Source organism: Trematomus bernacchii, unplaced genomic scaffold (assembly GCF_902827165.1).
Source record: "Trematomus bernacchii unplaced genomic scaffold, fTreBer1.1, whole genome shotgun sequence".
NCBI lineage: Eukaryota > Metazoa > Chordata > Actinopteri > Perciformes > Nototheniidae > Trematomus > Trematomus bernacchii.
Genome location: NW_022987698.1, coordinates 10,722,459 through 10,743,349, shown reverse-complemented (window position 1 = coordinate 10,743,349; position 20,891 = coordinate 10,722,459). Strand labels below are relative to the sequence as shown.

General features: G+C 39.5%; 2 protein-coding genes across 8 annotated transcripts in view; both read right to left on the bottom strand.

The window, feature by feature from the left end:
- Window positions 1-2,066: 2,066 nt before the first annotated feature.
- mybphb (myosin binding protein Hb) lies at window positions 2,067-14,515 on the bottom strand. Of its 4 annotated transcripts, XM_034139340.1 has the most exons (15): window positions 14,233-14,515; window positions 12,115-12,168; window positions 11,862-11,924; window positions 11,611-11,682; window positions 11,291-11,425; window positions 10,503-10,670; window positions 6,883-6,971; window positions 6,409-6,604; window positions 5,817-5,956; window positions 5,560-5,719; window positions 4,661-4,797; window positions 3,520-3,706; window positions 3,336-3,389; window positions 2,595-2,626; window positions 2,067-2,442 (listed from the first exon to the last, which is right to left on the bottom strand). In XM_034139340.1, exons 1-13 carry the CDS (start codon window positions 14,477-14,479, stop codon window positions 3,358-3,360), a joined length of 1,680 nt encoding a protein of 559 aa, XP_033995231.1. In that variant the 5' UTR covers window positions 14,480-14,515; the 3' UTR covers window positions 2,067-2,442; window positions 2,595-2,626; window positions 3,336-3,357. The 4 variants fall into 4 exon arrangements, with proteins under 4 accessions (XP_033995231.1, XP_033995233.1, XP_033995232.1 ...); XM_034139342.1 differs by lacking the exons at window positions 11,611-11,682; window positions 11,862-11,924; XM_034139341.1 differs by lacking the exons at window positions 11,862-11,924; window positions 12,115-12,168.
- A 497-nt stretch (window positions 14,516-15,012) lies between these two features.
- Window positions 15,013-20,891, bottom strand: part of nav1b (neuron navigator 1b) — a 54,448-nt gene continuing 48,569 nt past the window's right edge. For all 4 annotated transcript variants that reach the window (XM_034138810.1, XM_034138811.1, XM_034138812.1 and 1 more), the window contains 4 exons: window positions 19,399-19,595; window positions 19,144-19,262; window positions 18,814-19,011; window positions 15,013-18,150 (listed from right to left, as the gene is read on the bottom strand). In XM_034138810.1, coding sequence (XP_033994701.1) covers window positions 18,067-18,150; window positions 18,814-19,011; window positions 19,144-19,262; window positions 19,399-19,595 — 598 coding nt within the window. In that variant the 3' untranslated portion in view covers window positions 15,013-18,066. The remainder of the gene's footprint in view (window positions 18,151-18,813; window positions 19,012-19,143; window positions 19,263-19,398; window positions 19,596-20,891) is intronic.

Sequence of the window (20,891 nt, the reverse complement as noted above, 5' to 3'; positions counted from 1 at the left end):
CCTGGGACTCCCAGCAGCTTCTACTGAAGCCTTCCGAGTAAATCGCCAGAATGCCGACACCTCCTCATCTCCACCGCTCCCATGTTTTCTTTTGTGTTGCCATAAGTTAGTCTCTCTGCGTTTCTGCGCTGGGCTAATGCTAATGCTAATAATGAGAGGATAATAAAATGGCGGCTTCACAAAACATTTTGGGAGTTTTACGGGGCGTGGTTTGCATTCCGCCCAGCCAATCAGACATAGGAACCTTTTTCTCCCACGAAAGTACCTGCTCTCTAGCAGGGACGGAAAACTGACGGAAAAGGGGGTAAAAAGGTTCTCATGAACTAATTTGAGTTCAGGCTCTTTTTGGTGTGAACGCGACATTTTGGAACTATATCGGAACTAAAGTGGGAAAAGTACTGCGGTGTGAACGCGCCTATTGCGGGCACTTGCATATTTCATATATCTGCTCAAATACAACTCCAAAAACAAAAATAAATAAAAAACCCAATTAATGAAAACCAAAGAAGAAAAAAAACAAAGTCAAGGCAACTGTAATAAATGTATACAATTCAAAACAAATGCTGTATATTTCTTGAATAAAAAGCATTAACTTTCCTACATTATATTTCAGTAAAATAAATGATGGTTGTCATTAGAGGTTTGAAACTTTCTCAGTGCAGGACCTAAATTAGACAGTCTCTTGCTCCATGACCCTATTGCAGCAAGTCAGCATCCAGGGAGCACCATAAGTAGGGCTGAGACCCATTATGGCTCCTAGCCCACAGGTTAAAGCAGAATGACACAAATTGAGCAAGTTTAAGGCTTACAATGGCAGAGATATTGTGTCAAAAGATCGTAAATCAAATGGAAAGTTAACCATGTTGATCCTCCTTCTCTTGTTTTGTAGAGGTAGAATCTTAAGTATTTTTAACAAAACTGCTCTTTCAATTTTCCCATTGATTAACACAAGGCCTGCAGATGTCATTGTTCAGATGTAACACTAGAGGGCGCCACACTCAAATGGACTGTAAAGCTGGGTCACTCACCATGCAGCTCACTTCCTAACTTTCTCCACAGAAAATCTAGGGGTGTACTCCTGAAAAACTTGATTGCTGTACAAAATCTGCAACCAAAATCTGAACATGGTCGTGTGAGGGAGGGACACTTTGTTTTCTGATAAAACACTGATATTCAATGTCTTCCCCATTTTCCTTTGTGATTTCTAAATATATCTTTACGTTTTTCTAAGGGAACATAAAAGCACATATTACCGGTCGTTCCCCAATGAACCATAGCGAGATGAAGGCTAATTTTGTCAGCCTATGTGTGAACCCCTGTGTTTCTTTAACCTGGATATCTCTGGCCTCCTGCCCTGCATCACTATGCCAGTAACTCCACGTCCAAATAGCTACAAGATCAGGATTATAGACTGGTATGAATATTATGGAAGTCCTGGCATACTGGGATGCACTCATGGGTCAGTACGAGCCAATTTGATAGAGAGCTGTCTCTAAACCTGGGTGCTGCCAAAGGGGCTACACATGTTCAGCAGGAACCCGACTGTTACTTTAGGGATGTACTAAATGTTGAGATACAGTTCTAGAGCAGCCTGTCAGAAGCAGTGTTTAATGCATTTTATATAAAAGTAAACTATGAAAGTATTTATTTGTAACTCTAACTTCAAGAGGAGTTTACTTTGAACCCAAGTAAATATCAGTTTATTATTCACTTATTATTGGAGGATGTACTCGTTATAAATATTGTATTGTATGCATGTGATTTTGCATGTTCAATGGATACATGGATGTCTTCTAGTTTAGTGCCAAATGACATCATTCTTTCTAAGGAATTTTAGGATGAATAGGGAATATATCAGAAATTACACATTATAAAGTGTTATCAAATTCTTGAACTTCAGCAAATTTAAATCAATATAAACCAAAACTACAATAATAACATTAATATAAATTAAATGCAAGATTGTACATTTTTTAAAGCATTTTATTCATTTATTAATAAAAATATGCATACAGTATATGTTATGGGATTTAGAATAATTACTGTTATGTTAAGCACAATATCAAGTTGTATCGTTACCCTTTTCATGGAGATTTCAATTTAAAGAACACACTGTATTGAAAAAAAAACAAAACCAGAAATAAAATTATTTATTGATATAAACACGTAGATGTTAAATGTAGTTCTCCTAACAAGTATTGGTGTACACCTAGTTAGACTGACAAGAAGATCATTTAGTTACCGTAGACAGTATCGTTGGGGAAAAAGCAGACTGTGGACATGGATGTGGACTTAATAATGTAGAGAACGATAAAGGCATAAAGTGACACAATTGTTCATCATAACCCAGGGTAACACTCGGAAAGAGGTCACAGGCAACAACCCTTCGATAGTGTGGTCACCGGCCATATATACATGTTCTTCCAGGAATCCAGCACCTTCCTGTAAAATAAATTGTTCAAATCAACTGTTGATTACTTGGTGCATATGTATTGCTTGATTTGTATTTCAGCGTATTTCCATAAATGAACTGTAGTTTTAAGGGGCAAGACATTGTTCATGACAGTTTTAGAAAGGCTAAAAGTGTCACACACCTTATGCTGCAAAGGCCTCATTCCTTCTGCTCCTAATTTGGGTGTGCAACAGATGAACAAATAACAACAACAACAGGTGTTAAAAAGGAGTCAACACTGTAACATACATGTATAGACAGCAGAGAATCAGAATCACTTAAAAAATAGAAGTAAATAAGTATTTGTATTCAATAAATTATGTATTTTTGAAAACCTATGTTTTAATCACTTTTAAAAATAGCTTTATCTAGCAATTTGTTTATCTTGGATTGTATACAACTACAACAATACACAGAATAAAGGTCCACAAATGTTTAAACTGTTAGTGTAGAGGGAGTAACCTGCAGATAAACTGCTGTATCTCACTTTCTTAACTGTGGGTGCTGCTGCTGCTGAGTCGAGGAAATGTGACTACAGAGAGCAAACTCGCTGAGTATACGAGGAGCCCTCACAGATTGAATTTATGGGAGCTACCTCTAGGACTCTTTCAGTGGCAGGAGCAACCTTTTCCAAGTTTAGTGCCCTCCATGTATGGAGAGTAAGTCGCGGTGAGAGCAGATGTCACCTCAAGACTCATATAGATCAACCTAACCAAAGCATCCAGTTTAATGTTCTTGGGCTGTTATGGCTTTCAAAGGATTTCACAAATATTCATGCTGTGCAACTGAACATAATATAACTTTAGTAGAAAAATATAATACAATAAGAGTTTATTATCATGTATATTTGAAAGGTTGGCCCTTTGATTTGATGATTTCTAACCTGTGAGAATGTGAATGTTGACTTATTGCTTCTCTGCATCTGGAACCGGGATCTCTGTTAAAAACAAAGACATTAAATGTTAATACAAATACTCGTAAAGCAAATGCTTCAAGTGAAAAGATTTATTTTTGCATCCATTATTGGTTAAAAAATGTTGATGTATGTTTTTCTGATGTTGACTTACGTTTGACCTCCAGCTTGCAGCTGACAATGGCCTCTCCGTGAGTGTTCTTGGCTTTGCAGGTGTACACGCCACCGTCATAGTTACCAGGCTTACGGATCTCCAGAGAACAGATACCCTGGACGCAGATCTGCCTGTACTTGGGGTCTTCTCCAATAATCATCTGGTTCTTCATCCAAATAACCTTGGGCTGTAGAAAGAAAAACAGACTTATGTGAGCAAAATGTGTTATAATTTTTACAGCTCACAAATTAACAAGCAGCCATGTCGTTTCTAATTATAGTTGTGCTACATGGCTGGAAAAAGCATTTTGACTGAAGTGGACACACAGCACACACCCAGTTTGGGAGTTTTAATGGCACTGACATGCTGACGACCGCCTGGGGCCCCATGAGGGAATGTTGACATGTGACCCTGCTGACCTGTCACACTCCCCCCTCCTCCTCCTCCTGCTGCTGATCATACTCTTCTCCTGTCTCAGGAGCAATACCTATTCTAGCCTTCTCATCAAGACTCATCTATGCTACTGTGTTGTTGTGGAGCAGGTGGGATTAGGAGCCCAAACAGGAAGCGAGAGGCTCAGACAGAAAGGCTATCAAGGCCAGGATCCCACACATTCTCCACTCCAGCACACTGACAGCGAAGGATGAATGAGTGAGGGAAAATCTCAATACGTCCACTCACCACCTACATAATGGTTATTCAGCTGCTGACAAGTGGCACCGTGGGTGTGAAGGAAACAGTGAGTGCAAGATTGTTCAGAAGTTTGAAATTACAGCTGGGATAAATCACACATTATAACGTTTTTAGACCACCAGGTATCCAGGCAGTCATTTGTTTTCTATTAATCCCTCCATATAATATAATTAATTACAGCAAGCCTAAACCCACTTTATTTATATTTGTCAAATTGATTTGGTAACATTGAATTCATAAGCTACGTCTTGGGAATTTGACAAACTATGAGCAAGCAAAGGTAGTATATAAAGAACAATATCAGTTTTTTCAATTTCAAATATAACATTTGTAATAAGGACGTTTCTTTAAATAAGTTGATCAGCAGAGTTCAACGGCTAAATGCTGGTGCTATTGTTGTGTAGCTGTAGGTTGATACTCGTCATAAAGAGTGTTACTGTGAACGTACCCTTGGCACCCCCCTGACGGAGCACAGCAGCTTGGTGCTGTAGCCGACGGTGGTGGCTCTGTCGTTCAGAGCCGTGGTGAACTTGGGCGGCTCGGTGAAGTCGCGCTCCTTGTACTCTGGAGGTTTGTAGTCAATACCTGGAGGGAAGGAGGAGAAACAGACATAAAGCATTAAATACACATGGTCTAACATTTTTAAACATGCTCATCTCAGGTAGCCCAACAGTTCTTAGAAATATCCAAGCTTCTTTCCCCCCCCCCCCTATGGTATTTAAAAAAAAAACATTCAGTAGCATAATTGCAATAGTGCGCAATAAGTCTGTAGAATTACATCCCTGTCAATTATAGATATATTGTTAAATTCTGTTATTATCAATCACATTTGCATAGGAACCAAACAACAATTATTTGATTAATGTATTAGTGAATTGACAAAAAACAAACTGGAAACTTGTTTGATAATCGATTAATTGTTTTCTTCACTTTAAAGAACACAACATCAGTAATTTCCAATATTTTCTGATCCAACCTTAAAACAATATTTAAAAAATGTGCCCACATCTGAAACTATTTGGCTGAGTTAAAAGCCTACTAGCTATCAGATGAAACATGTTAATATAGCATAAGTGGTCCTAAAACTGTCAAAAACTAAATTGGAAGGCTAGGGTAGTATCAATGACATGATAACTGAAAATCCCCCATTGGAAATGTCAATGAAAGTGAATAGTAATTTGTGTATCTGCCTTTAATTTGGACCCTCTACAAAATGAGGTTTTTCACTGGCCTATGCTACACCACATCATCAAGTTTAATAAAAAAAATCAGGCCAACCAAACTGAACACACAACTCCTCAGCAGATGGGATGGGTGAATTCCATGAACAATGAAAGAGGAACTTACCAATCTTCACGATTGAGGCTTCCTCCTTCGCAACTGTAGCCTCCTCGCTAATTCCACACTTGTTTTCAGAATACACTCTGAAATTGTAGGAGTTGCCCATGATGAGGTCAGAGATGGTGGCATTCACTCTATGGTAATGATCCACGACAGTGAACCAGTCCTGTGGACACAGCAAGAGGAAGCATTCACTATCAATAATCACCACTTTATAATGACCTTGCACACACACTGCCAGTAAAAGTGAAAAGTGAACGTACTCCGGTCTTTTTGTCAGACTTCTGGACGGTGTAGCCTGTGATGTCTGTGTTTCCGTTGTCTGTGGGTGCGGTCCATTCCAGAGCAACATTGAAGCCCCAGGTATCTGCAACCTTCACACTGGCGGGGGGGCCTGGCAGCTCTGGGAACAGCCAAAAAGCAAGTTTTTTATATTTAATCTCACAAACTAAAACTGATTGGTAACCACGTGGATAATGCCCTGAAAACAGACATATCCGTTATAATTTGCTTAAAGCACTGATATTCATAAGCACTTAAAATCATTTTAATAATAATTATAATAACAAAGTGTCAAGCATTTTTTAATGACTTATAACAAAGCCTTATAACTGCTTGTCACTTGCCTTCATTTATTGTTTTACAAATAATAGTTGCATTTTAGTAAAATATTTGTATAATGCTTTAAAACCAATATTATAATTAGAATGTGTTACTCTGTTAAAAGAAGTAATGAAATTCTTGCAATATAGGCAGAATTCATCATTTTTAAGTTGTTTATAAGTCAATTAAAGAGGTCATTATTATTATTAATTGAAGTAGCAGCAGTTATGATGTATTAAGATATTTGCTCACCAACGATCTGCAGGATGAGCTGAGCCTTGTCCTCGAAGTCGTCCACCTTCACACACATCTCGTACACACCGGAGTCGGCCCTCTCGGACACGCGGATGAACAGGATGCTGTCCCTCTCCGAGCTGCGGATCATCACCCTCTTGGTGTCCAGGGGTAGCCCGTCTTTCGTCCAGGAGACCACGGGTTTGGGTTTGCCCTGGTTCAAAATCACAAAGGTTCAGGTCATTCATCTGTACCCGTAGGTAGATTAGGTTTGCAATAAAAAGACAAAGTATCTATAGCAACATGGGGTCGCAAACATCACAGAGAACAAACAAATCTTTAAACAAGAAGCCCAGGCTGCAGCCCTTTGAAAACCACTACAACTTCAATTCAAAATCTAATAAATATGTTAAAAAATAAAGAAATTAGGAGAAGTGCTTTAGTTGTATTCATGACGCATTTAAAGGAAAAGCGCACTGATCTTCAGCTTACCGAGAAGGGGATGGTCAGGTTGATCTTCTCTCCAACTTGAGCGACGTATCTCTGCCTGAGGTAGCGCGGCAGGCGGACCTTGGGACGATCTACAAAGAAAAACAATGAATAGTTATTATAGTATCACTGGAGGATCCGTTCAAAAAGACACAATGAGCGTTAGGATCTGTTGAGAGATTTCTGGAGTGAACCAAAAGGACTTGTTTTCTTTTGTGACCCACAAATCTTAAAGAAATCGATAAACCTACTGAGCCGATCTAAGCCTGTTTTAGCCAGGGACTTTTCACTGGTGCCATCAGTGAGTCTCTGTGCTTTCACTGGTTGTAAAAGTAACCCTTTTTTAAAGTTCTTTATCTCTTAGGCTCTGTATCTGTCCACAGGGTGATGCAAACCTGTCATTTTGTATTCGCATGATAAGTTAAAGGTGCGACACAAAATAGAAGACAAGTAAGAATAGATTATATGAAGGTCAATAAAAGGAGAAGCTGCACATAATGTTGAGGACAGGAGTGATGGACAGCGGAAAAGTTCCTTTTTGTGTATGTTTATGTGGGTGTATATGTATGTTTGTATCTTTATGTGCTTTATTTTGTGCTTTTTTTACGTTAAGCGTACTCGAGTTATTTTTATGTTGGTTTATATTGCAAAGATTAACAAAATAAATACTCTATTATTTTTAAATGCCTTAATTCTTTTTTTTTGTATTCACTATTCTTCAGTAGTTTTTTCCTTCTCAGTTTAGTGTAATGCAGTGGTTCTCAACTGGTCAGGCCTCGGGACCCACTTTTTCCTTTGTCAATAAATCGCGACCCAACATTTTAACCACTCAAATCTATTCAATAAAAAATCGTGCTGTAATATATACGCTTTTCAGCATACAATATTAATGAAAGTGAAGTACAATGCATATATCCCTTATATCCCTTCACAGAACTAAAGTATGCTTTTAAAAAAGTTTTAATGAGATGATGGAATCAAAGCTGAACTGTATAACATTTCAGATACATTTCAGCTCACATACTGAAAACCCAACCCCAGAAGGGGGGTCTGGGGGGGATTCTCCCCCACAGGAGATTTTTAGAAATACTAACATATAAACTACGCATTCTGGTACACTCTGAGAAGAAAATAAATAAATCTATTACTACCCGACATATTAATAATATTTAATGCCATTGTTTGTTTTTCCCTTTGTTCTGACAGCTGAACTTGTCTGTGTGAATTGTGGGTAGGGTAGATAGCCCCCATTGTTCTGTGACCTGTCAATCATCAAACCGGGGGTCATATTTCATGTGTTCATCTTTATCTGAAGTTGTACCGATGGATGTATAAAGGACTTCCGGCAACAATCTTGATTCTGATTGGCCAGAAGACTCTGGCCAAAATCAGCAAATATGTTTTATTGAGAAGATGATCACTACGTGACAGAAGTTTTCAAAACCGTTTATGGTCTCCAGTACTTCCAGTCCAACGCCTACTGCATGCACAGCGTTAGAAAATCGGGCCTTCAAAATAAAAGTTTGACTTTTTTCCAAAAAAAACCATCTGCGACCCACTCGAAACGGGTCCGCAACCCACCAGTTGAGAACCACTGGTGTAATGTGTTGTCCTATATGCAAGATAACATGTAGAATTGCCTTATAAAAAAGTTGATCTGACAAAGTACATCGAAATGTAAGAGGTGTAAATCCTCAGGTTGGGAATGAAAATAATATAAAGATGTAAGATAATATCAAAGATGTGATCTACCCTGGTGGCTCATCTCTATGTATCATCCTGTATTAAGCCCATTAAATCATCATTAAATGAAAATCATGAGGATAGTTAGCCAGAGTGTCACTTGAAATGATACCAAAGCTCCCCCGGCTCATTTGTAAACGTGATTTGGTGAGAAGCACCACCTGCTGAGTCCAGCATAGCAACATTTGTCCAGACTCTAAATAAAGAAAGCACTCTGGAGTATATCACCTCGCCTCATGACGCACCATCGGGTACTTCAGTTACTCGTATGAGAATTCATTAAAATCAGAAAACAATTAAGCAGGAAAGCTACTGATGTGTGAACAGATCCTGGATCATAAATGATTTGGTTTAAAAAAGTAAAAGAGAGTGATGTGAAGCTAAAATGTCCATGCATATTAGAGCATGTACTATACGGCATATTAGGAGTCTTATCACTTCATTAAGAGAGGCTTAACCTTAATGAACATTCTCCCTGTAAAGTCCGTGGCATGTTTTTAAAATAAACAGTGAATCTCTGGAGGTGTCATGAGATTTGGGTGTCACCTGAGAAGTGAGCTCCAAGTGAACCCACTGGAATGTAGCATCCCCCCCCACCTGCTCGCCTCTCAGATCATTTGTCAGATCTGGCGGTGCAGCCTGACATTCCATCAGACTCCTAACAGGGATGACAATGCCATGCCAAGCCCTTGTTACACAAGAATCTGTGTTAATAAGCAGCGACATCCCAGCTATTCTTTTATAAAGCTTTGTGGTCATTTTGTCAGAAACCTTTCACGAGTTGTTGCAAGACGTGGTGGCCCCCCAGTGAACATGGACTTTTGAAATATTGCCAGTCCGGCGGGATCATGTTTCTGTCCCTCCCTGCTCGGCTCTCCATTACCCGTAAGGATGATTTGGGAGTGAGCCAAACTAAGGCAGCTCGTCCTTTTAAAGCCCTCTGGGTCCCATCATCATTTTTACCACAAATCATTTTAGATATAACATCTATAATTAACACTTTGAAGTGTAGGGCTTTAGTAAAACCTCTCTACTTTACAAGTAAGTAGTTATCTCACTGTGGTTAGTAGGATCAGTGTGTCTAGTCAAAGTGGAAACGTGAGAGAAGGCCACAGTTTTATTCCGTTAACCCTGCAGGTATGTACCAGCAGGACACGCACAGCTGAGAGCACACATAGCTGAGCTGCTTCAGTTTGACTACTGCACTTTACAGCCCCTCTCCCCCTGATAAAATGCTCTGTTAAGTTCAGGCCAGACGTGTGTCAAATAGTTTGTGTTTTATGCATTTAACTTTACAGAAGTAATAGACTATGCAGCGTGAGAAAGAAAGCTTAATCCCATAAGATTACATGGAAATGATCATGTCTCCTAATGTAATAACCCCATTAACATTTTGAATACCCATTTATTGGACTTCAAAAATAGAACTGTTTGTGATTCGATAGTGTAGAGGTTAGGATCCAGACTCATGACGTGCATGAGGCAAACATCTTGAGAGTAACATTTTTTTTTAATTCATAGAGAAATGGCCTAAAAACTACTTTTAAAGTAACATTTTATATTTAGAACCTTTCATTTTTGCTTTATTTTATATATATAGCAGTTGATGCATTTGTGCACATACAATGCTTCAAAGGAAGCTGTGGATTCCTGTACAGTATATAGTAAGTGTTTATATTGCAAGTAAAGTATTTGTATTTAAAAAAAATGTCTTTAAGCTTATTTCTTGATATGATAAATCTGTTCTGATGTGACACTTTAACGTAGGACATGCTTTTGGTCATAAAGAGGTAAATAACAGAGTAAGAAGTCATTCTTTGCACTGAAACATACACTCTGTTAGCACCACATTTTGAGATGTCTTTGTGAACACTTCTTACCAGCGACCTCCTTCACCAGCACGGCCTCGGGGAGGGAGAGGGAGGGGCTGCGGCCGCCGGCGTTCAGGGCCACCACACGGATCATCAGACGGTCCCCGGTGGTCTGGTTCTTGATAACGTAGCGGCAGGACTTCTGCAGATCCTCATTGACAGCTTTCCAGTCCTCAGCTGAATGTCAAGATAACACAAAACAAGCACACACTTACAGAGCTGCTGTATATCTCCTTATTATGGGAATTACACTGTTATCAGAAAGTGTGCCGACTGTTTAAACTGCAGGCAGCTTTGTAATTGATAGAGGGATTGTGCTCGACACAAATGGTCTTATATTATTAGACATGAAATTGGTGTTCTCTGTGTAAACAGAGTGCGCAGCTAAATCAAGCTTGCATTGAAGGGCTGCTGATATGAGCTTAGTGCTGTAAGTCTAAAAACAGGAGCCTCAGCAGCTCCTGACATGCCTCCTTCCTTGTATGGAGAAGTTAGGAAGCTCGAGATGTAACTCTGCGACTGACACTTCTGTGACAGCTGCAACCGATACGGCTGGCCCGCGTTAAAACAGCAATTTAACATGTTCCTCAATGTGTGTTTAAAAAGTACTGAAATAGTATAGATGTAATTGTTGATATTTGTAGGATAATGATTGTAAGGAATACATACATTTGCTGTGCATATAAAAGCTTTCTGCAGGATTTAAAAGGTCAGCTGACTGACATTTTTGTCACAGGGTATTAATAATCCGACCCCTTTTGGGCACATGTCACTATTCAGTCAAAAGCAGGACTTACTTCCTTCCTTGCAGACTTCAATGGTGTATCCGTCCAGGCCAGAGTCTCCGATCACCTCGGGCTGGCTCCACATGATAGTGACTGAAGTGTCATTCTTGTCCTCAATGAACAGATCCAGAGGGATGCTTGTGGGCTCTGCAAACCAAAAAACAGTCAATTATTCAACTGACATTTGCAGAAATGCATAAAATCATTCACAAATCGAAGTTGAGATCCATAAGAGGTGCTCATTCAGTTATTTACTTTTACACTGTGATAAAAAAAGAAGATGTGAATTGAAGTGGAATCACACTGAGTCTCTTTTCTTTATAGACCTTTACCTGGAGGAGGGGGAGGTGTTTCGGGTCTAACCTCTTCTACAGGCGCTTCTGCAGGCGCTTCAGCAGCTTCAGCTAATGTTAGATAGGCATTTGCATTATTATTGGCAGCATGTAATAAGCAGAGCTCTGCTTCAGCATCAAATAAAGTCCAGTTATGTTACTCGTAGCTCTCTGCTTTACAATGCTAGCAACAAAATAGAGAAAAAAGCTTTTTCTCTTAGTGAGGAGTGAGCAGCAACATGTTGTTTTACCCTCAGCAGGTGCCTCGGCGTCAGCAGCGGGAGCACCTTCTTCTGCGGCAGGAGCGGCAGCAGCTATTATTAAATGTTAGATATTAATACTGAGTGCATTAAGCAGATGGGACATGTTGTAACAGATGATAATGTATGTGTCTGTGCATCAGAGTGTCGTAAAGAAGTCAGTTAGTGCGGTTAGCCTTAACGTAAGAGGTTGAAGATTTGAATAATTCAAGGTGTTTGTTGTGCCTCATGTCATTTTTTTTACCATCAGCAGGGACCTCAGCGGGGGCGGCGGCTTCCTCTGCAGCGGGCTCGGCAGCTAATATTAGAGGTTAGAGGATATCAGTATTAGGTATTAGTGAAGTTAGCTTTACTGTTGGAGGTGGACAGATCAGGATTCATAAACTTATATAAAAGATGTCAGCTGTTTCACTCTTTTCTTTACCATCGGCGGGGGCCTCAGGGGCGGCTGCTGCTTCGTCTGTAGCGGGCGCAGCAGCTGATAGTACAGGTTAGAGGAGCATTAGTTATTAGTTTAATTGTTGGAGGTTCAAGGTTAAATACCTATATCTGTGTTAATAAACTGCTGTTACCCTCGACCGGGGCCTCAGCGACAGCAGCTGGAGCTTCTTCTGCGGCGGGTGCAGCGGCTGATATCAAACGTTAGAAGATATCAGTGTTAGATATTAGTGTACTTCACCGCTACTGTAGGAGCTTCATGGTTTAATACATATAGAAGATCTGCGTTAATACACTGATCTTATATAGTGTGCTTTACCATCAGCAGGGGCCTCAGCAGCTGCTGGTGCTTCCTCTGCAGCGGGCGCAGCAGCTGTTATTAAAGGTTAGAGGAGCATTAGTTATTAGTGAAGTTAGGTTAAAGTTTTAATACTTATTTAAGATATGTGTTAATAAACTTTTACCCTCAGCGGCGGCTGGTTCCTCTGTAGCAGGCGCTGCAGAGGTTAGCAGATATTAGCATTAGACATTAGTGAAGTTAGCTTTACCACAAGGGGTTTACGTTTTTATAAATATGCATTATAGTTGTAAATACACTGATTTTCTATCAGCAAGGGCTGTTTCCTAAAGTGGAAGCAGCAGCTGGTATTAGAGGTTAGAATTCATAAACATTCAATATAAGAATAGTTAGATTGTACTCCTGGAGGTTCAAGTTTGAACACTTTTATAAGATCTGTGTTAATTCACTGATTTTACCATCAGCAGGAGCCTCAGCGGGGGCTGCGGGCAGTTCTTCTGCAGCGGGCGGAGCAGCTGATATTAGGGGTTAGGAGATATTAGAATTAGACATTAGTGAAGTTAGCTTTACCACAAGGGGTTTACATTTCATAATAATGCATTATATTTGTTAATACACTGATTTTCTATCAGCAAGGGCTGTTTCCTAAAGCGGAAGCAGCAGCTGGTATTAAAGGTTAGAATAAATAAGTATTCAATATTAGTACAGTTAGATTTTCCTGCAGGAGATTCAAGTTGTAACACATTTATAAGATCTGTGTTAATTCACTGATTTTACCATCAGCAGGGGCCTCAGCGGGGGCTGCGGCTGGTTCTTCTGCAGCGGGCGGAGCAGCTGATATTAGGGGTTAGAGGATATCAGTAGACATAACGTTTTGAAAATATGAAAGGACATTTTCAAAATGTTATGAAAGAGGTTATATCTATGAAAATAAAAAGGAGACGTTAAAACAAGCAGAGATTGTTGGTGGTAACTGAGATCTCAGGGTTACCATCGGCGGCTGGCTGATCTGCAGCAACAGGAGCTCATGGGTGAGAGCAGCACATATTAGAGGTTACATTTGAGAAACAGTAGTCACTTTTCTTTAATGTGAGGTGTGTTGACAATATGCATTATACATCAGTTCTGGAAAGTGAGCACAGCAACCAGTGCCTCCACCTTGACCACTCTTTTCTTTAATTTTGAATGTATGTTTGTTTGGCATCAAGATGGAGCTTTCACTGAGGTATAACCCCGCACATTGGCAAAAACCTCCCAAGTTAATACAAGTTGACATTGGTTTTGCAAAAGGAGAGCAAAGCGCACCTTCAGCGCAAAAATATGTATGACTTTCAGTAACTTGAAAAAAAGTGATGTGAAGCAGGCGGTTTATGCAGTTAACCATGCTTTACCCTTTAATGTCGATGGCTACGACTCCTTACCCTGCCATGATACAACTTTACACTTACTGAGCACAAACACGTGTGCTCAAAGATAACCGCGTGCTTACCGTGAGGTGAACCGAATACCTTGGCTTTATTTGAAACTTTAAACAACTAGTGCAGTGTTTTCTCCACTGAAAAGGTAAATAGTAATTGAATGTATTAATTGTAAGTCATAGCTCACGCGCTGCGCTCGGTGCATTACCTTCTGCGGGTGGAGGGGTGGGGGGTTTGGGCTCCTCAGCTGGCGGAGCAGCGGCGGCCTCTTCCTCGGCAGGGGCGGCCTCAGCAGGTGCAGCCTCGCCCTCAGCGGGGGCCGGGGCGGCTTCGGCCGGTGCTGCCTCCGCTGGTGCTGCTTCAGCCGGGGCGGCCTCGGCGGCAGCGGGCTCCGCAGCCTCCTCCTTCTTGGCTGGCTTCGCCGCCTTCTTGATGGGGGCAGGCTTGGACGGCATTGTGGCGTTTGCTGCTAATTCCCAACTCCGTTAAGTCCTCCAAACTGGATCCAATGCCGACATTTGTGCAAAGGTGGCGGGCTTATAAAGGACCCGGCAGGTCGAAGCCCCGCCCCCTGATGAATTACATGTAACAGATACTGAGTGTGAGTCAGACCCCCCTGACTGTTTGTCTCTCTCATTAACGCTCACTGTGCTGAGCTAACTGTTGGCCTACTTAAAGGAAACATGTACGAAAACATAAACACAATTAAAGAAATATATGGATCACTCAAACATGAATTACTGAATTGCATCGTGCTTTTCCGTGGCATTTATAATCATGATTTATCTGGTAGGCCTATAATGCTTATGATTACTAAAAACAAATTAGTTATATTATATAAATATTAAAAAATTTATTGTTTTTTTTAAACTTTTATAACAATCGTACAGTATAGTGCCTTCATCATCCCTAAAGTAAATGCAATATTATTTGTATATCTCCCATTACCAAGTTAATATTGTCAAACTGACACACAGGAAGCAACAGGTAAATATAACATGTATTTTATTGATTCCAACGACCAGTGATAGGTGGATGAAAGCCTTCAGAAACATGCCTTATTCATGTTTTGGACCCAACTCTGAAGAAATAAACATTTTTCTCAAGGATGATTTTTTGTTTGTTTCCCCTCCTCAATGATTGTTGCCGCATCCAGAATGCTGCTCTATTTACAATCTTTACAATGATGCCCTGTACAAAATAGAGAAATTAAGTTTTACAAAGGATTCTTTAGAAAAAGAAGGAAAGAAATATCAAATATTTTGAGTATTACAAAGGAAAACATTATCTAGCATGAATTTCCTAAACAATAGCCTACATTATTGTTAACTTTTTTTTCTCATCACACAGCAAGTTTACATGCATTTACAACACTTAGGAACCCTTGACATTTCCACGTCAGTGACATTAGATACTGCATACATTTTTTTTTTTTTTATCTTAGTCCACAACAAGCTTTTGCAAAAATATGACTATTCAGCAACCTGTATTGGCCTTCTGGTCTGATTCTACATACAATTAACTATTCAAACAGTGAAGTGCTGATTTCAGTCTCATAATTCGATTTTTAAACCTTTTTGTTTCATTGTTTATCGTCATTTGACCATTTATAAGTCCAGTTATGACACTTGTGTTGCCATTCATCAAGGACAAAACACACATCACAGCTTCCAAACTGCTTAATTTCTTTACCTACGTACATCTACCCTGTTTTCAATGCAACGCCAAACCATCGTCCTCTCTTTAAGGCTCCTGCTTAATACAAGCTTTCACTTTTGTCCTGTGGTGCAATTTGGTCCAAATGAAAACTCAAAGACAGACCTGAAGTTGCTGCATAGTCCTGATACACTAGTAAGCGAACACAATTAACAGCTACTACAGAGCAACAGGCACAACAACAAGTGAATGAGATGAGAAGCTCGAGTTGATGGCTTTAGGAACCTGCAGAAACAGACCAGGGCTGGTTGTGTCTAACACCTGAAATATTTACAGTAACTGACATTAGTCCCATGTGACCAGTTTGAGGATCACTGTCCATTTGGCATCTTTTCGCTCCTTGTCCTTAATTCATTCATTTCTTTTGAGACCAATCAGAGGTGCAGATTAGCTTGAAGTTTTGTTATCAGCCTAACTGTGCAAGAATAAAGCAAAAAGCAGCTCAGATAGCATTTAAAATGTTTAACTTTCTTATTGAGCTGTCATAAAAGTGGTCTGACATTCATTTACAGGATTTATGTACATGTGAAGTTAAGTCTGAGCACCTAAAATGAAATGAACAGGTGAAATGTTTTGACAACACTTGCACAACTACTGTCTGCCATTACTCCATTAGGGCTTATCTTTTACATACAAAATCTACACAAAGTACCTTAAAAAGTGTTTAAATCTTTTCCTTTTGGCCTTGGAACAACTACTCTCCAGTTTCACTTTGACACCAACATGGATGTACCATACAATGTCACACATGACTTGACTATCTCTACGTAATGTCTTCAACATATCCAAATTATCTTCAAGGTCTTTTTCACATGACCTAAGTGTTTGAAAGTTCTACTGTAGGACACACAACACTTTTTTTAACCTACCCTGAAAAGTCTATGTGATCTTTATTCAACACTAAAGCAATTTGGGACGTTGTTCAAGAGCACCATATGTAACTTAATGATGATAATGACATTAAATCTGAAAATGGGCCTAGGTAGCTTTAAAGTCACTCTACTCAGACATGGTGTTGCAGTGGAGCTTTGTGATAAGGCTTCTTTTAAAAGCACCTAAAAGATGATAGATGATGTTCAATTTGTATACGTGTTTTCTCTACATTCAGAGTTGAACTTAAACCACTACCATGACAGTCGAGAAGCATGATTAAAGAACAGTATTTGGTTCAGTATACTAGATATTTGCACCAACTAATATAGATTAAATAGCTGTGATGTAGTCTGATTGTATTTACATCATATATACACTAGCTACTCTGAATATGGGGGAAAAGATTTGAAACAAATGTACTCTTTCCTATAAAAAAATCTGGTTTAGATTCAAATAGTTTTTGCTAAATCTGTTTAATCAAAGAGTGTTTGTTGTGTTATCCCTGTGTAATAAGTATCTAATACCTGATATACATGGCAACATTGGTGACACTTCATAAAGCTAAATTAAGTGCTTGAAAAATATAGTATGGTACTGCGCAGCGACAAAACTCACATCACTAATAAATAGGTTTGTTTTAAGCAAAAAGAGTATGACAGCAAGTATATTTAAAAAAAAACTTAAAGCCATTTAACTGATAAAGAAGATGTTAAACTACGTGAAAAAAGTATACTAATAATTGGTCCTATAATGTCTTATAATTTTATATTGTAAAAAAAGATGATGGTGTAGAAAGTTGAAGAAATAACTGATTCCTGACCTTTTTAGCTGGGATGATATCTTATAAAAGCACCGGTATCCTCTGCTGAAATTGAGGTGACGTCTTTGTTGTTAAGGCATTTGAACCGTTTCACCTGCTCTGGTTGCTAAGTTAACATTGCATATGTATACGATTTTGGCCTTCAAAGACTCATACAGTAGATATGTACCAAATAACTGTGCAATAAATAGTAGCATCTGTCATGCTGTCATACTCTTTTCCAAAATGAGTCACCATGATTGATGATATCTCCTGTTGACAAACACTACATATCCCATGATGCATGTATGCTGTTGCAGAAATCACCTGAAGTCTAAACACTGAGACAATTAGTGATCTATTAGCACCTAAGGGTAATGAGTGCTAATGTGTTGGTAAAGGGAACTAAAGTGAATGTCATCCAGTCAACTATACACTAAAGGAATACAATATAGTGTTTCATTCAATACGTATGAACAGTCGTTTGAAAATACTGTATGTAATAAAAGGATTTGGAATTTTCCAGTTATACTTTCAACCTACTGTGGGAATGACCTTTCTGTGGGATTGTTTGTTCCTGAACGTGCACTGCGTCACAGTGGACACAACAAAAAAAAACCTGTACATTTGAAGTGCTGAGTGAAAACGTTGTGTTCAAAGTTTAGGCAGACTAGGGTCTTCTTTGTCTGGGGACTCAATGTAATTGGCGGCCTCTTGAAGTTTCAAAAGCATTGCCATCTATAACAAAAAAGAGAGAGTGAAGAAATCAGTAATACTTAAGGATTCATTGCCGTGGTGTTGATCAAAGCTGCAGGGCTGTACCATTGTCTCCATTTTTACTTTCCAAGTTATAATTTAGGTTTTCCATGGAAGATTTGTCAAATGTTTCTTTGTTATAACACTAAAATACAAAACAAATTATCAAACAAAACCTTCAATCTGAAAAAAATGATTAATCCGATTAGATTAGATGTAGTAAATTACATTTTCTTCCTCCCTTAATGCGCGGCAAGCCAGAGATGGAACAGTTTTTGACCCCATTGAAAATATTATTTTCAAGGCTCAACACCAATTCATATGAAATTAGGTGAAATAATATGTTACATAAAATGATAGGAATTGTTTGCAATGAATTAATGTTTGTTCAATACACTTGGACTTCTAGCCAACACCTGAATCTAATTTAACAAACACAACTATTCTAATAACATCAGTGTATTCTAATCTTTATCAGCATGTGTGCAGAAATACAGAGTGTGAACAGAATAAAAGTTTTAAAAAGAAGCGCAGTTTTTAAATGTTGGTTTGGAATTCAATATCAATAAAGCTTGGGAGCTAAGTATTATTTGGTACAGCCCACAAAGCCCTTCAAATCCTGACAGAAAGGAGTTGCTTTCTCACCAGTGGATCAGATTCCATGGAGCTGGGTGGAGTCTCCTTGTGAGGCCTCTCCTCGCAGGGCTGCCCGGGGCTGCTGGAGCTGATGCTGGGGGGGGGCAAGTGGAACAGCTTGGCCTGGTCCTGCTGGGCAGACGGCCAAGGCAGCGTGCCCCTCACCCACTCCACCGGGTCCTCCCATACTGCTTTCTGCCCGTGGACCTGCAGCGTCACAACATACCATGACGGTATAATTAGAGCGCAACATTTCCTATGAAAGGGGAGCCATCAGCAATTCATAGAGAAGAATCTGATGCGTGCCCAAGACCGTTTTCTTGATCTGTGGTTTCTCACCTTGATGCCGTCCTTGGCCCCCTCTTGAAGGTAAGGAATAATAGAGTGGTTCCAAAGGTCAATGAACCACGATCGAAACTCATCAACCGTGACAGGACACGACAGGAAGAAGCAGGGGCCTGAGGAGACACAGGAAGAGAAAGAAGAACACTAAGACAAACTATTCTACATAATTTATACAAAAACACTTCCCTCCAAAATTGAAATGCAGCTCCTTTCAGCCCTGCCCTGTCCTGATAAGAGTGAATGTCATACCGATAAGGAAGTCGGACGTGCTGTGCTTCTCCAGGAAGGCGTGCAGGTGATACCACAGTTTGGGCACCCAGTCCAACACCCTGATCAGGTCCTCGTTGGTCAAGTTCTTCTCATCCTCCGACTCCATCAGCTTCCTGTGCAGATAGCGCACCAGGAAGCCATTGGCCGGCTCCACGTTGTTGGAGAAGGTCACCATCCTAAGATGCAAAACAAGTCACGGAAAAGTCAACATACAGACCAACAACTCTGTCCATCCCTAGTCTACTTCTTTAGCCACATATGAGATCATTTATGCAGTATCCCACTTATCAACATAGATCCTTAAGTTTACAGTTAAGGGCCAACCTGTAGGGATTGTCTTGTTACAATATTTCGATGAGGTCACCTGATTTAACGTTTACTTAAAGTGGACCTATCATGCTATATTTGAATAATATAGTGTAGGACCATACCTATATAAGGCATATTTATACTTTTTTTTTTTCAAAATACCAAACAGATCATGCATTTTAGCCATGCCTCATTTTGCTCAATTTGACAATTTCTAGCTCTGTTTTTGCAAGGGCTGATTCTGTGAGCAACAGCACCATCTAGAGGCCTGGCATATGTACTACAGCGTCTCCAGCGCTTTCGAACGGCAATGGCCGTGGCTGTCTCCTCCTGATTGGTAGAGTTGGCCCAATAGTCCTGACGTCAGGACAGTGTTCAAATCTGGATCAGTTTTTATCAGATCCGTTGCAGCCCCTTTTTTAGAGATTTGGGTATGGAGGAAAATAGAGAGGGTTGTGTTTTCTGACACTTGGTAAGTTCCCTGGAACACCGGGGACACATATTCATGTATAAAAGACGTGCAAAAGTGCATGATAGGTCCCCTTTAAGATAAGTGACATTTAATGTAATGCAATGTAACCAGCAACATCACAATCAATTATTCATAAACAGTTTGGTGGTTTAATTTCACGTGGCTTTCTCCTCTTTCTTCATCATTGCGGCATTATGAATCAACCAAATGTATAAAACTGTTTTTATATTGCAATATCTTATAATCAGTTAGATTTAACACAATGCTGTTACTTTGAAAGTTTCACAGACAAATCCTATAACTGTATTTATATATAGAGATTCAGGATATATCTGTTTCTGTTTGTTAAGGTAGAAGAGGCTTTTATTTTTTTAAATATATTTTCAGTAGTAGGTTAAAAAGACGCTTTGATTGTCAAACTAAAGTCTTAGTCTAGACTTATTTTACTAGTCTCTAGTAAAATAAGTATTCATGGTGTCATAGTCTCAACCATAAGTCAGTAGAGTCACTGAGCAAGATACAACTGTACCAGATCACATATAAACACATTTAATCAGAAATTACTATGTCATTTTCATTGTATTGACATGTTGACTCCAGGGTGAGCTTCAGATCTAACTTCAGTGTAATCAGGATCAATTCAGCAATTAAATCAAAGACAAAACAGAAACTAAATCTTCAACCGTTCCTT

What these genes read in the sequence shown, in the direction of transcription:
- mybphb (XM_034139340.1), bottom strand. Translation starts at nt 14,479, where the DNA reads ATGCCGTCCAAGCCTGCCCCCATCAAGAAGGCGGCGAAGCCAGCCAAG. An exon ending in CGCCGAGGCACCTGCTGAGG is followed by an intron (nt 11,683 to 11,861) that starts GTAAAACAACAT and finishes ATCTAACATTAG; the next exon opens with CTGAAGCTGCTGAAGCGCCT. An exon ending in GCTCATCCTGCAGATCGTTG is followed by an intron (nt 5,957 to 6,408) that starts GTGAGCAAATAT and finishes GGCTGTTCCCAG; the next exon opens with AGCTGCCAGGCCCCCCCGCC.